Below are 14,504 nucleotides of genomic sequence, written 5' to 3' on the forward strand. Positions count from 1 at the left end.
CTGTCCTCGTGTGATTTAGCACTCAGAGAGACAACACTGTACAGTGTCCTCAGTCTTGTTTGAAAAGGGGAGTTTCTCCTGGTAACCTGGTAACCTAGGGGTTGGCTTGGTTACAGTCTAGTGATGAAGAATTTGCATGGCAGGATCTCATGAAGGATCAAGGCAATGTCAAAGTTTCTCAACTAATCTACTGTTTGGTTTGTTTCATACTCTAGGCCTACATGATAGAACAACTGCTCCATATGCCCTTCAATTTTAGAAAAATGCTCTGACAATTCACTTATGTCACGTATATTTTGATTATACGTAATGAATGTAGTGAATATGGATAACACTTTACTTTTACAAATGCAATTAATAAGGACAGTGTGAAGTTAAGTGTTTCCTGCGTTATTTTACTTTCAAGATAAACATCGTCTGTGGAATTAGCTGATTCTATTGGCTGAAAGGCAATAAGGTGGAGCTGGCACCCTCGGTCGTATCCGGAAACCGCGCTCCTTCATTCATTAATGAAACGGGGTAACGGGACAGGACCGCGAGGGCTCTGTTTGGTTGAGGAACGTCGAGCGCCACCGTGGGGATTTGTTTACGAAAGTGCGTGGACACTCTCCAAGTGTCCCTTTTGCGTAATTGGTCCCAGTTCTCAGCCCACTGTCCTGGAACAAGACTGTCATGTTCACTCGCAGCTCCAAGAAGAGAGAATCCAGCAGATCGGTGAGTGATACAAATTGTAGTTTTTCCATAGGATCCCACGTTTTTGCAGAAATGTGGTACAGTACGGTTGCATGACGCGCACGCGACCACAGCGTGCTCTTTAATCCCGGTGTCCAGATACACTGTGTTGTGATTTAAATCTATATAAATGAAATGTTATTTTGCAGTCTGTGGACTTTGTTTCTTAATCGGTAAAGCAGTAACGTTAAATTCTTAGTCCTCTTCGCACTTCTCATTTGATCGGGAGAGAACGCATCCACCAGTACAATTCAAAGGCTCATTTAAGCAACATTATCCCGCTGATGTAAGAATAGTTGGTTTGTATTCTCCGAATCTACCCCAATACACATACTTTGTTAAGCCTTTCAGTTCACTGCACCAGACATTTCTTTCCTAAGTGTTTGCCCTCATTTGTGTTCCACACATGTACCCAGAGGCAATCGACTATTACTGAGTTCTGTATTTAGTAGTTACTCTTTAAAATAATTTGGGCCAAGTCATATATAGGCTTGATGTCATTGCAATGTCTCATTATTTCAATGTTTTTTTTTAGGTTTGATTATGACTAATTATGACTGAATACTTTTTGTCTTCTCTAAATATTTAGACTTCTGAAGTCTTCTGTAAACCCACTCTGCCCCAATGTGAATTGTCATGTGAGAGACAGCATGCGTTTGATGAATCTAGAAGAGATGAGCGATAACAGCAGGTATCATGTGACCATTAACTATATAGGTTATCTCTCCATCACTAGCTGAACACCCTTGATGAGCCGGAGAGAGGACAGCCGTGTAACGTGTGTGGAGACCAGTGTCCCGGCTTCACTCTGCACAAATGGAGGTAGGGTCCCTCTCTCTCCCTCTCTATCTTTGCCCTTACTGTGACTAGTTATCCCTCCGCCCCTCCCAGCCAAAACTTCAGTCCACTTAAGTTCAACGTTTCAGTGGTGCCAGTTGGTACCGTGGAATGCTGTTTGCTCCCTGTCTTAGAAAACGTCTTGAGGAAATTGAATACATATACTGCTCTTGAGTAGTATGAACCATGTCTCTATGCCAGTTTGATGCAGTGGACACTTCCCCCTCTGCAAGGCACTGGTCTGGAGGACGCCTTTTGAGGGTTACTGAAGCCATCCTGTTTTTGCTAAATGGACTCAGCCGTGCGTGTCAGAGTCGGCAAGGCATTGTTCAGAATCTGTGTGCCCTAACTCAACAGTTTAGCCATTCATGCAATATGAGAGATTTAAGCAGACATTCTACAAACTCTCTCAACTGTTGTATTTGCTTTAGAGTGAAAGGAAAGAACGCTGGGTAGTTTGTCTTTGATATGCCGCACATATAAGCGGTGTGTGTTTGGTTCACTCTTGGAGAGGCTATATATTTAAGACAACATGAGTTTTCCAGAACTGTTTACAAGAGTTATTACTAAAACATGCATTGCCCTGAATATGGCAAGTGAAAGCTGCAGTGGTGTGGTTCAACCTGGTCTCGGAGCATTTCGTATTATTCTGTACGTAAGTCCGCGACACTCCATTTAGTATGATATGTTAGGTAAATCAGGGCACTCCTCAATTAGGAATATAGTTTCTAAATTGAAAGCAATTACTTTACCCCTACATCATGATTTTGTTTCCTACAAGAAGAAGTACGAAGTCCCTCTCTGCCACCTCCACTTAAAGAGTCGTCTGTAGCAGCAATGTAAGCAGCCCTAACGAAAGCAATGCCTGGTCTGTCTAAAGGCGTCCGCATGATTCCCAGCTGAAACAGTTCAGTGGAGTTCGTGCATACATTATGATGACATTTAGTGACGTTTTGAACTTCAACAAGTTTGGTGGGGGTGGGGGGGGGGCACACAAAGGGCAAGCCGAAGTTCGTGGCCTAAGTCTACCCCCCTCCGTCGTGATTGGCCAACGGTAGGGATTCTTCAATAAAGTTTGTCATTCAACGAGAGGCGACTCTTTTTTTTTATGCACATTTTCTTCATTGAAAAATACTCCACCAAACATCTTAGTTAAATGTAAAATTGCGCGACCAAGATCTCTGAAGCAAAAACGTAAACATTTATGACAAATTTCTTGAGTTAAATTAATTCCGACTATTTTTAAGGAAGTGTATACTGGCTATGGCGTCTCAAAATGGACAAACAGAACTATTGCTGCTTTTTTCTCATTTTTCAAGTGAAGGTCTTTTTAAAGGGGTATTGAGTGAAGTCATTCGGCTAGGTGCCAGCCGAACTGAAGCATGCTATCACCATAAGCGAATCTACAATGAGAGAGGGAGGAGGGGAGGTGCTGGCATGTTAGGCAGAGGATCATCATGATTCAGGCCTCCATTCTGTAAACCATTACGGGACAACAGTCAACTTCTGGAATGTGCCTTTAATTGCCTTTGCAGTGCCACAATAAAAGTACACTTTTTCCCGAAAAACCAACCCGACAGCGGACATTTCTTACAGACGGGTCGTGGAAACCCTGCTTTGTGTGTAGACGCTGGAACGGTATGGGGGAACTTTATGGCTACAAACATCACTGAACGCCTTTGTTCCTTCTTGGAAAGAAAATGCTCCGACCAGTCTCTTCCTCTCTTTCTCATGAAAGCCTGTTTTCATGCCGATTGATACAGATATGTGTGTTTTATTTGGAATGTGGACTTTATCTGACCTCTGTGTTGTAGATTAGGGAATCGGAGAAGGGAGTGCGTACATTGTGGGTTGGCTACCATATCAACCCTGCTGTTTATTAACTAAGAGTGACAAAACAACAGTTTCTATGTCAACACAGGGACCTACCAGACTGCCAAACTTAGACCTTGAATTGTCTCATTGGGGGCATTATTGATGAGGATCATCGTGTGTTTGTGTGGGAGGGGATCGAGACTGTTTCAACTTCTCTATAACAGGATGAGCTCTTTAAACAGCCACATTTTTAAAGGTTGCTGATGTCAGACATGTAATTGCACAGCAGCACACACTTTGATGACATGCAAAATGTGAGTCTGAAGGAAAGCCAGGGAGGCTGGGAGAGCCAGGGAGGCTGGGAGAGCCAGGGAGGCTGGGAGAGCCAGGGAGGCTGGGAGAGCCAGGGAGGCTGGGAGAGCCAGGGAGGCTGGGAGAGCCAGGGAGGCTGGGAGAGCCAGGGAGGCTGGGAGAGCAAGGGAGGCTGGGAGAGCAAGGGAGGCTGGGAGAGCCAGGGAGGCTGGGAGAGCAAGGGAGGCTGGGAGAGCCAGGGAGGCTGGGAGAGCCAGGGAGGCTGGGAGAGCCAGGGAGGCTGGGAGAGGCTGGGAGAGGCTGGGAGGCTGGGAGAGGCTGGGAGAGGCTGGGAGAGCCAGGGAGGCTGGGAGAGCCAGGGAGGCTGGGAGAGCCAGGGAGGCTGGGAGAGCCAGGGAGGCTGGGAGAGCCAGGGAGGCTGGGAGAGGCTGGGAGAGCCAGGGAGGCTGGGAGAGCCAGGCCATTTAAGAACTGGGTTGGAATCTCAGGAAGAAAATAAATAACTACAGGAAAAGGGACTGGGTTAAGTAAGCGCTGAGACCAACATCCCCCTACCATTCCCTACACTTTAACATGTGTGTGGCTCTGAATTCTCTAAAATATTCATGTTTTTCTAAATATTCAGGAGCTTGAGTTTTCAGGAAGAGATGGTACGTTTTTTTCCGTTCTTCCCTCCTTCCGCGCTGTATAAAGAAGCTTCCGCTAAGCTGGTGTCTGGGGGGTTCATGCCTACTCTTCCACTGTGGTTTTACTGTGTTTGCTGGCTCCATTTATCATCATCATCCATTTAAAATCATTCAGGCCTTCTACTGACCGTATTCGCCATCCACCACTGTTGAGCTTTCATCCAACCAATCACATTCCTTCTAAGGAAAAGTCCAATGAGAGAATTTGTCACTTTTTTTATGACACGATTTGTTCTCAGAAAAGCAACTTGTGTGAACAGTACTATAATATGTAATGAGCTACTGTGAGCTTCACTATTCTAAATAAACAAGTGTCTGCCTAGTTCGTGGTATTGATTCATTGCCTCTGGCTTCAGACCAATTCAATCTACCTATCTTTTCAAGACTGGCAACATTCTGCTGAAGAGTAGCAGCATGTTACTAACCCCACTGCCAGTGTGTCAGAGAGCCAATAGTGCTGTGTAAACAGAGTTGTCAGCTCTAGGCAGGATAGGATAGGGGGAGACAGGAGTGGATTTAACTTGTGCAACGCGCTCCTTTGAATTTTTAATGCTAGCCATTGGCTTGATTGATTTCCTTTGTACTAATGAGACTCATTACAGAGCTTATTAACACGAACGGTGTGTGTGAGCCAGATATCTGATCAGCCTAATCGTGTCACCCACTTAACTCTGCACCTGTATGTTTTAAAACTTCATTCAATAACTCACCCAACGCTCCATCGAGACATGTTAGCGCACTGCTGTCAATTATAATGGTTTTTGAATGTTAACACTTGACCTGTAGTTAATAATGGGGAAGGTTTTAAGTCAAATTTCCTGTTAGTTGATTTCTGTAAAAAATGCAGTAATTTCCTGTTGCCAAGCACCTTCATTTGCACTGTACAGTATGCTAGTGATGGTATTTGCAATACTGTTTGGACAAAGCCTGCTCTTGTATGCACCAAGCCCTAAATTGAAATCCAAGCTGGACTAAAAGCAGAGGAGACTGGGGGGTGTGAGTTGGGCTGAAAGCCCACTGACGTCTGTCCTCACAGTAACCTGACCTGATCTGCATAACACAGGCCCACCCTGCTATTCAGCATGTTAACAAGCAGCCCAGTCAAATAAAACTGTCAGACTGGTTTGGCATATGAATGGCCCTTTAAAAGGGAGTCTCTCGGTTTAGTACTGAAGAGGCCACAGCCTATAAGGGTGGGGAGACCCTGGCGACCACCACCACACAATAGGCCTGGTGGATTTACCAGTGTTCTTCTCTGTACTAGCATGGAGATAGAGGCCAACCTCCAGTGAAAGCAGTGGAGAAGTTTACTGGTAATGGGCCCAAATCATTATCTCCTCCAGTCCACTCCCCGTGGCCTTTGAAGTGGAAAGCAGCAACATCTGTGCCGCGTGGTAACACTCATTCGGGTCAGGAGGCAAATGAGATGTTGGGGGGGCTTTTTATCGTGTAAATGGAATGTTTTGTCGTTTAAGAGGGTCCATTTTGAAAGGGCCTGTGTTTTGACAGCCCCAGAGGGTTTTTTGATAGATGACTGATGCTCAGCAATAATACAAACCCAGAGAACTCTCTAATCCTGATATAAATCATAGTTTGACATTTACAGATCCTCTGACAGGTCCCTTCCTCTCTATCTCTCTCTTACTCTCTCTGTTTCTGCATCAAAGGCTGGTCCAAGATCCGTTGCTTTTTTTGGCTTCTCTATGAGCTCGAGAGGGAGAGTCTTTTGATTGGCTGTCTTTCAATTATGGATGGTGGTCACGGAAACGGGAAGCGGGGCATATGCATGTGGTAGCCCGGTGAGAAACAGAGGGCCAATCGGACGGCTCATGATTTCCAATGGAGTTGCCTTTCAAAAGTCGAGATTAGCCAGGGTTAGCGGCCTCTCAGACAGAGCTCATTGTGGAAGGATCCCTACCCAGATAACAGAGCCTGTTGTTTTAGTTTTATCCAGGGTCTCTCCCATCCAGCGCTCTCCTTTGATACCAGGTGATATTGACATATTGTGTCTGTCAGAGCAGCTCTTTATTGTCTTTCTGTGTTTGTCTACATTGAGAGGGGAAATTATATCTGATTATACCTCTGTAGCAGATGCTGAACGCAGCTCGGGGAGATGAAACTGCATGACGGATGTGTTTTGTATTCTTATATGCACTATGGTTATCTGATGACTGTGTTGTGTCTTTGTCATAGGGAGAGGGTTTTCCTATTCACCAGCCGTTGTATGGGGCATGTAAGAGGAGAAGCAGTCATAGGTGTTGGGTTGCTCTGGTCCAGTGTGGCTATTATCTCTTTTCTCAAACAGAAACGACATATCTTATGTCATTAGTATCATGTTTTTCACATTCCTACAACCCATCTACTTGCATCTTGTTCTTTAATCCGTAAGAGTCTAAGCTGGAGATATCATTCTGCGTGGGCTGCGTCTCAACCCGCCTATGCCGCCCTCCCGCGTCTGCGGTGGGAGGTGGCCGAGCTACAGCGGTGTTTATCAGACCATGGAGGCATCCCGAAAATCGGTCTTCTAATGAAAACGTTTGTAGTGTCCGAGCGTTTTGGCCTACATGATGGTGTTCTCTTTTTGCTCTACGACCCCCACAAGTGTCCCGGGACTCGTCTGAAGGTAACCCATAAAAATGAATGGAAGTATGGAGGTAGTTTTGTGCCAGCAAAGTGAGCTCTAACTTTTAGAGGTTAAACAGCCTAATAGCTCAATTGAAGTGCTATTGATTCAAGTCTTGGCCTGTTCAGACAACAGAAGTACTCTCTCTGACTTTTTACCTGTGGAGTAGAGGCAACCTCCAGTGTGCCCGTGCCAGAAAACCCACACAATTAGAGAGGCCCAGCAGTCACTTGCCAAATGGGCTCTCTTTCTCATCACGCAAAAGTGACTGCACATTCAGCGATATGATTTGCATTTAAAGTTTATACATTCCGTGTTCAGGTGTAACTTTCCTTGTCATCTAATTATATTAGACCAAGCTCAAACGAGCCATGTTCAGTTGTTTGTGTTTACTGTCCCGGCAGTGAAGCGCTTCTGTTTGTCCACAGGGAGGCGAACATACTCTTCATAGATTAGATTAGATTAGAGTAGAAATCCCAAAGGGCAATTTGTTTGCAGCAAGTAGACATCAGGTATTGGTGTCAAATGGAACCGTCACCCAGCTTTTATTACTTGTGTGATTGTGTTATTAATTGTTGGTACTGATAGTTAGCGGCAATGACTATTCTTTTGCAACAATCAGTAGACTCCTTTATGGCACTGCGTGTGTTCGACAGCTGACCCCTGAACAATAGCATAGCCATCTTGTGCCAGACTAGAGGCATCTCTGTGAGTCTCCTGTGATAGTTTAAGTCTACAGCTAAGTCTGATCCCCATCTATTTTCCTGGACTGTGTTATCAGAGGTCATCCTGAACAGGTGCCAAAGCACTCTGGGTAATGGACAGAGACGGATAGGCATCAGAAAACCCCTCTTTGTCCCTGGGGAAGTGGCAGAAGTCATACTCACCAGATAGGGATGTAGTCGACCAGCTTATCCACATGATGTAGGGAGACTGGATCCAGTTGTACAGTTAAGACTGTCTTTTGTATCTATAGTCATATAATCTCCGCTATAATGATTGCATTTGTATCCACAAGCACGCATATCATTTTTTTTGTTTCTGTCTCAAAGACTTGACATGTATATATATATATTTTTTAATCAGAGAGAAGCTCAAGCTGATGGATATAGTTGTCTGTATGTGTGTCACTCAGCTCTTCCATGGGTGGGTGCTTACAGTGGTCAAACTAACATTTGGTGCTGGTGGAGGCAGCCTTTACCTAGGGGATAGAGTTCAGCTAGAGTTTAAGGCAGGGAGTGAGAGATGGTGGGAAAGACATGGAAATAGAGGGGGAGAGTGAATCCCAATGGCTGGAGAAGTGCATTTGGTATTTTAAACATCGATTTGTAACAAACTGTCCAAGGACATTGGATAACAGTAGAAAAACATTCTTCCTCGTGATTTTGTAAAAAAAAAAAAGGATTTTGCTGTTGCTGTTTTACATCTTTGTTCCACTCTGAAATGAGGAAAAGGTTCTGTTGATCAATGCACTCTCCGCCTTGATGTGAATAAACCATGGCTTTGCCTGAGAGTTCCATCCCCAGGAGTTCCCATCCACGCAGACAGCGCTCTGCCCCGGTGCTGATCTGGCCTTAATGAAGGCCTAGCATCCAGAGCTACCTTTGAACTGTCACCTGGAATAAAGGGGGGTCTCACAGCTGTCACCCCCACACTGACGGTAACATTCACTACGTACTACAGCCTTCAAGTCCCACCCGTCCCCACCTTTTAGGGTTTGCATTGTTCACTCACGTCACTTTACATGTTCTTCTGTTAACATTCCTCTAGACTGTGGATATTCTATTATTTCTACTCATTAATTAGAATTCAGTGGAACTGCAGGGGATTGCTTTTTCGACTGTTAAACCTTAAGATATCACCATTACATCAACAAATACTGAAAAAAATATAAGCACAACATTTTAGTGTTGGTCCCATGAAATAAAAGATCCCAAAATTCTTCCATACACACAAAAAGCTTATTTCTCTCAATTTATTTTTTGCACAAACTGGTTTACATTACTGTTAGTGAACATTTCTCCTTTACCTAGACAATCCATCCATCTAACAGGTGTGGCATATCAAGAAGCTGATTAAACAGCATGATCATTACACAGGTGTACCTTCTGCTGGGGACAATAAAATGGAGCATGCAATTGGCATGCTGACTGCAGGAATGTCCACTAGAGCTGTTGCCAGAGATTTTCATGTTAAGTTCTCTACCATAAGCCGCCTCCAACGTTGTTTTAGAGAATTTGGAAGTACATCTAACTGGCCTAACAACAGAAGACCATGTGTAATTACGCCAGCCCAGGACCTCCACATCCGGCTTCTTCACCTGTGGGATCGTCTGATACCAGCCACCCAGACAGCTGATGAAACTGTCTGTAATAAAGCCCTTTTGTGGGGAAAATCTCATTCTGATTGGCTGGGCCTGGCTCCCAAGTGGGTGGGCCTATGCCCTCCCAGGCCCACCATGGCTGCTCCGCTGTCCAGTCATATGAAATACATAGATTAGGGCCTAATGAATTTGATTTAAATTGACTGATTTCCTTATATGAACTGTAACTCAGTAAAATCGTTGAAATTGGCCCATGTTGCGTTTTTATATTTTTGTTCAGTATATATCAGGTTCATTGCTGGACAGTTGGAGTTAGACTATATTGATGCAGAGGATTTGATATCCCACACAGTACTTTCTAGTAAAACCTCATATTAATAGAGCTATGGTTTCAGTCCACAGACGTCTGGCCCGGGCTCAGGTTCAGCCTAGCACAGTGGGATGGCAGATAGTCAGTCCCAGATTAGCAGCAGGAGACAGTCATGATCTGTATGTCCCTTTAGGCCAGGGTCAGACATTAACACTGAAACACACACTGGATCAGATACACCAGACACACACCACACAGCTGTGAAGGTCTCTAACTCCTCACCCACCAACTTTTTTGTTAACTTCCCATGACTATACGGTATGAAAGTGACAATTCCTGGTTTTGTAGGCTAAGAATTAACCTCAAATTTGCGTCCTCAGTCATAAAAATGTGGTTAATTTGAGATGTATAATAAATGTATGCGTATTTCCGAATGAATTTACTTACCACATGCCGGCTTTCAACGTATTTTATGGTCTAGAAGAAGCACAGAGCTGAAAAGATACAACAGTTTCAATTGGAACTACACACATGAACTACAACTCCCAGCTTTATATGTCTCACTTTCAACAGCTTGCCCATCTTCAAAAGAAATAGAATATTAAACACATAAATTAGTCCTCAACCCGAGCAGACACCCTCCAGCATGCTAACAAGGCAGCAGGAGTTCAAATGAGGCATTGGGGTATGAGAAAATCAATACACAAATATGAATATAATATTATATGTATATATAATCTTGAAGCCTAGTTGAGAGATTACAGGACATGACCCAGAGGTATGACGTAGGAACGTGTTACTTTCGTATCGTATTGGCACATTCAGCAGTATGATTTATACCTTCTCAATCTCTTTCATACATACCTTTCTCCCTCCATCCCCTTCTCTCCATTCCTCCATCCCCTTCTCTCTCCATTCCTCCATCCCCTTCTCTCAATCCCTCCCTCCCTCCTTCCCTCTCTCTATGCACCAAGGTGCAGTGTTCAGGTAGCCAGCAGACTGCAGATTGCAGTGGGACCTTCAGTTGGAGCAGTGCACCGCTTCAAAGACTCCTTTGATTTTGTACTCCCCCTTTTTTGTGTCCTCCTCCTCCTCCTCCTCTCTCTCTGTTTCTCTCTCCAGTCATGTTCCTGTATGGGGAGAGAACCCCACACCATCACCACTACCATAATAATAGAGAATGTTACTGCAGATTAGAATGTTGTATGTCATTCCAGATGAGTTGTGTGTGCTTTTAGGAATTTTTGGAGAGGTTTTGATGATTCTGTGCTTCTGCTCAGGAGAACTTATAAGTCCTTTAATGTGTCTGATGATGAGTTTATCGTTACATCACCCCTAGATTTCTCGTTGCTGTTCAGATTTTTCGGAGACGTATCAGCTTCAGAGTCACCAGCAGAGGTCAGTGTTGTATCTGACGTTATCGCCTGCCATTTTCAGCATCAATATGGCTAGAAGTGTTTTTCTCAGTCATTTCATAAATATAATGCATAAAAAAATCTACTTTACAGACACCAAACATACTACATTATTCTACATCTCACATCAGATGTGGTGACTACAATACAAAACAATAGACAGTTTATCCTTTTTGTGCAGAACAGTTTGAAATGTCCTATTTTCATTATTTTACTGAATCCCATTGAAACAGTATTCATTTGTTTAGCCACTAAAAATGGACTTGATGACACAGCATGCATTGTTGAGGTATTTGATTGGTTTATTGATTTAGCCAACTGCCTTTAGGAGCGTATTGATCTGTGCGCTGTTGTCCAACTCAGTATTCATCATTGCATGCACCAGGGCCAGAATTAAATCTAACCTGCTCTGTGGAAAATCCCATTTTTCCTTCTCTTTTTAAAGTATGAATCACATTTGAGTGATGCAGTTTTAAGTCAATGTTGATTAGCTAAAACTCAAATGTTCTGGTGTGAGGGTTTGATTTTTATCTGACCCAAGATGTCTTGCAGGCTGTGTTGTATCTATTCCCTCGTACTGAGGCTCTGCGTATTCTCCATCATCAGAGGAGTGGGCGACGTGTTATTTTTATCCCAATCACATCCACAGCTCACAATGACTCAAAGCGCACAGCAGAATCCATTAATGACGCAGCACAACAACAAAACAGAAACAAAAGCTTTATTATACATTTGAGTCATTTAGCAGACACTGTTATTCAGAGTGACTTAAAGTTAACGTGTTCGTCTTAAAATAGTTAGGTTGGACAATCACATATCGCAGTCATAGTAAGTACATTTTACCTCAATAAAGTAGCCATCAGCAAAGTCAGAGCTAGTAAGGGGGGGAAAAGCCAAATGCGAGTATTAGTTCATGATGAAGGCATGAACTAACAATGGGGGAGGGGTTTATTTAAGACCTACATTTTGAAGAGGTTAGGGTTTTTGGAGATGGGCAGGGACTAAGCAGTGGAAGAACAGATTGCTTGGGTTGGGGTGTAGGGTTTGAGCATAGCCTGAAGGTAGGGAGGGACAGTTCCTCTTGCTGCTCCGTAGGCAAGTCCCATCGCCTTGTAGTGGATGCAAGCTTTTTCTGTAAGCCAGTGGAGTGTGCAGAAGAGCGGTGTGAAATGGCAGAACGTAGGAAGGTTGAACACCAGTAGGGTTGCAGCGCTCTGGATAAGTGGGGAGCCCATCCAACAGTGAGTTGCTGTCGTCCAGATGACAAGTGCCTGCACCACTTCCTGTGTGAGGTAGGGTTGTACTCTACGGATGTTGTAGAGCATGAACCTGCAGGAGCGAGATGGTGTTGAAGCAGGTAGGCCTTCCCCGGGAGGAAGAGCAGCTCCGTCTTGTCGAGGTTGAGCTCGAGGTGGTGGGCCGACATCCAAACTGAGATATCTGCCAGGCACGTAGAGATGTGTTTCGCCACCTGGGTGTCAGAAGGGCGTAAGAAGAAAAGTAATTGAGTGTCATCCACAGAGAAAGGATAGGGGAGACCATTTATTTTTTATTTTTTTATTTCACCTTTATTTAACCAGGTAGGCTAGTTGAGAACAAGTTCTCATTTGCAACTGCGACCTGGCCAAGATAAAGCATAGCAGTGTGAACAGACAACACAGAGTTACACATGGAGTAAACAATTAACAAGTCAATAACACAGTAGAAAAAAAATGGGCAGTCTATATACAATGTGTGCAAAAGGCATGAGGAGGTAGGCGAATAATACAATTTTGCAGATTAACACTGGGGTGATAAATGATCAGATGGTCATGTACAGGTAGAGATATTGGTGTGCAAAAGAGCAGAAAAGTAGATAAATAAATAAAAAAACAGTATAAAAACAGTATGGGAATGAGGTAGGTGAAAATGGGTGGGCTATTTACCAATAGACTATGTACAGCTGCAGCGATCGGTTAGCTGCTCGGATAGCTGATGTTTGAAGTTGGTGAGGGAGATAAGTCTCCAACTTCAGCGATTTTTGCAGTTCGTTCCAGTCACAGGCAGCAGAGTACTGGAACGAAACCAAATGAGGTGTTGGCTTTAGGGATGATCAGTGAGATACACCTGCTGGAGCGTGTGCTACGGATGGGTGTTGCCATCGTGACCAGTGAACTGAGATAAGGCGGAGCTTTACCTAGCATGGACTTGTAGATGACCTGGAGCCAGTGGGTCTGGCGACGAATATGTAGCGAGGGCCAGCCGACTAGAGCATACAAGTCGCAGTGGTGGGTGGTATAAGGTGCTTTGGTGACAAAACGGATGGCACTGTGATAGACTGCATCCAGTTTGCTGAGTAGAGTGTTGGAAGCCATTTTGTAGATGACATCGCCGAAATCGAGGATCGGTAGGATAGTCAGTTTTACTAGGGTAAGCTTGGCGGCGTGAGTGAAGGAGGCTTTGTTGCGGAATAGAAAGCCGACTCTTGATTTGATTTTCGATTGGAGATGTTTGATGTGAGTCTGGAAGGAGAGTTTGCAGTCTAGCCAGACACCTAGGTACTTATAGATGTCCACATATGAGTGAGAGTGTGAGGATATGAAGGAGCCGAGTGACTTGGTGTATAGAGAGAAGAGAGTGTACGTGGTGCAGACACAGCCTCCCCACGTCACCTGGTAGGAGTGGCCTTCAAGTTAGGATGCAATCCATGTGCAGAGCCCGAGAAGCACAGCCCTGTGAGGGTGGAGAGGAGGATCTGATGGTTCACGGTGTCGAAGGCAGTGGATAGATCTAGGAGGAAGAGAATCGAGAGAGACAGCTTTGGCAATGCAGAGAGCCTCTGTGACACAGAGAAAAGCAGTCTCAGTTGAGTGACCCCTCTTGAAGCCTGACTGGTTAGGGTCAAGAAGATCGTTCTGAGAGACATAGCAAGAGTTCATCAGAGACACTCAAGTGTTTTGGAAAGAAAAAAAGAAGAGACACCGGACTGTAATTTTTGACATCAGAGGCGTCGAGTGTTGGTTTCTTGAGGAGGGAAGTGACTTGGGCCATAGTGAAGTCAGAGGGGACGCAGCCAATGGTCAGGGATGAGTTGCTGAAGGAAGTGAGGAATGGGAGAAGGTCTCCAAAGATGTTCTGGAGAAGGGAAGGAGTCGAAGGCAGTTTGTCGGATGGCCAGACCTCACTAGTCATAGGATTTAATCTGGAGATAGGGGGGAGAAAGAGGTCAAGGCCTAGGGTAGTTCTGTGTGAGTGGGACTAGTGGACTCAATAGGCTGAGTGAATGAGGAGCATATGTCGTGAACCTTCTTTTCAAAGTGGTTGACAAAGTCGTCTGCAGAGAGGGAGGTGGAGGGGTGGAGGATTAAGGACAGAGGTAGAAGCTCGAAATTTATATAAGCTTTAGAAAGGGGACAGTGCGAGTCCTAGGATGTAGAAAGGGAGGAGAGTAGGGTCAAGAGGCAGAATCAGG

The 14,504-nt window shown here is 44.6% G+C and overlaps 1 protein-coding gene across 1 annotated transcript in view; it reads left to right on the top strand.

Moving 5' to 3' along the window:
* Positions 1–504: 504 nt before the first annotated feature.
* LOC115138228 (prickle-like protein 2) overlaps positions 505–14,504 on the top strand; it is a 140,724-nt gene continuing 126,724 nt past the window's right edge. The window contains exons 1-2 of the mRNA XM_029674872.2: positions 505–714; positions 1,469–1,554. Of these exons, the coding sequence (XP_029530732.2) occupies positions 673–714; positions 1,469–1,554 (128 nt within the window). The 5' untranslated portion in view covers positions 505–672. The remainder of the gene's footprint in view (positions 715–1,468; positions 1,555–14,504) is intronic.

This window comes from Oncorhynchus nerka, linkage group LG2, assembly GCF_034236695.1.
Source record: "Oncorhynchus nerka isolate Pitt River linkage group LG2, Oner_Uvic_2.0, whole genome shotgun sequence".
Lineage (NCBI taxonomy): Eukaryota > Metazoa > Chordata > Actinopteri > Salmoniformes > Salmonidae > Oncorhynchus > Oncorhynchus nerka.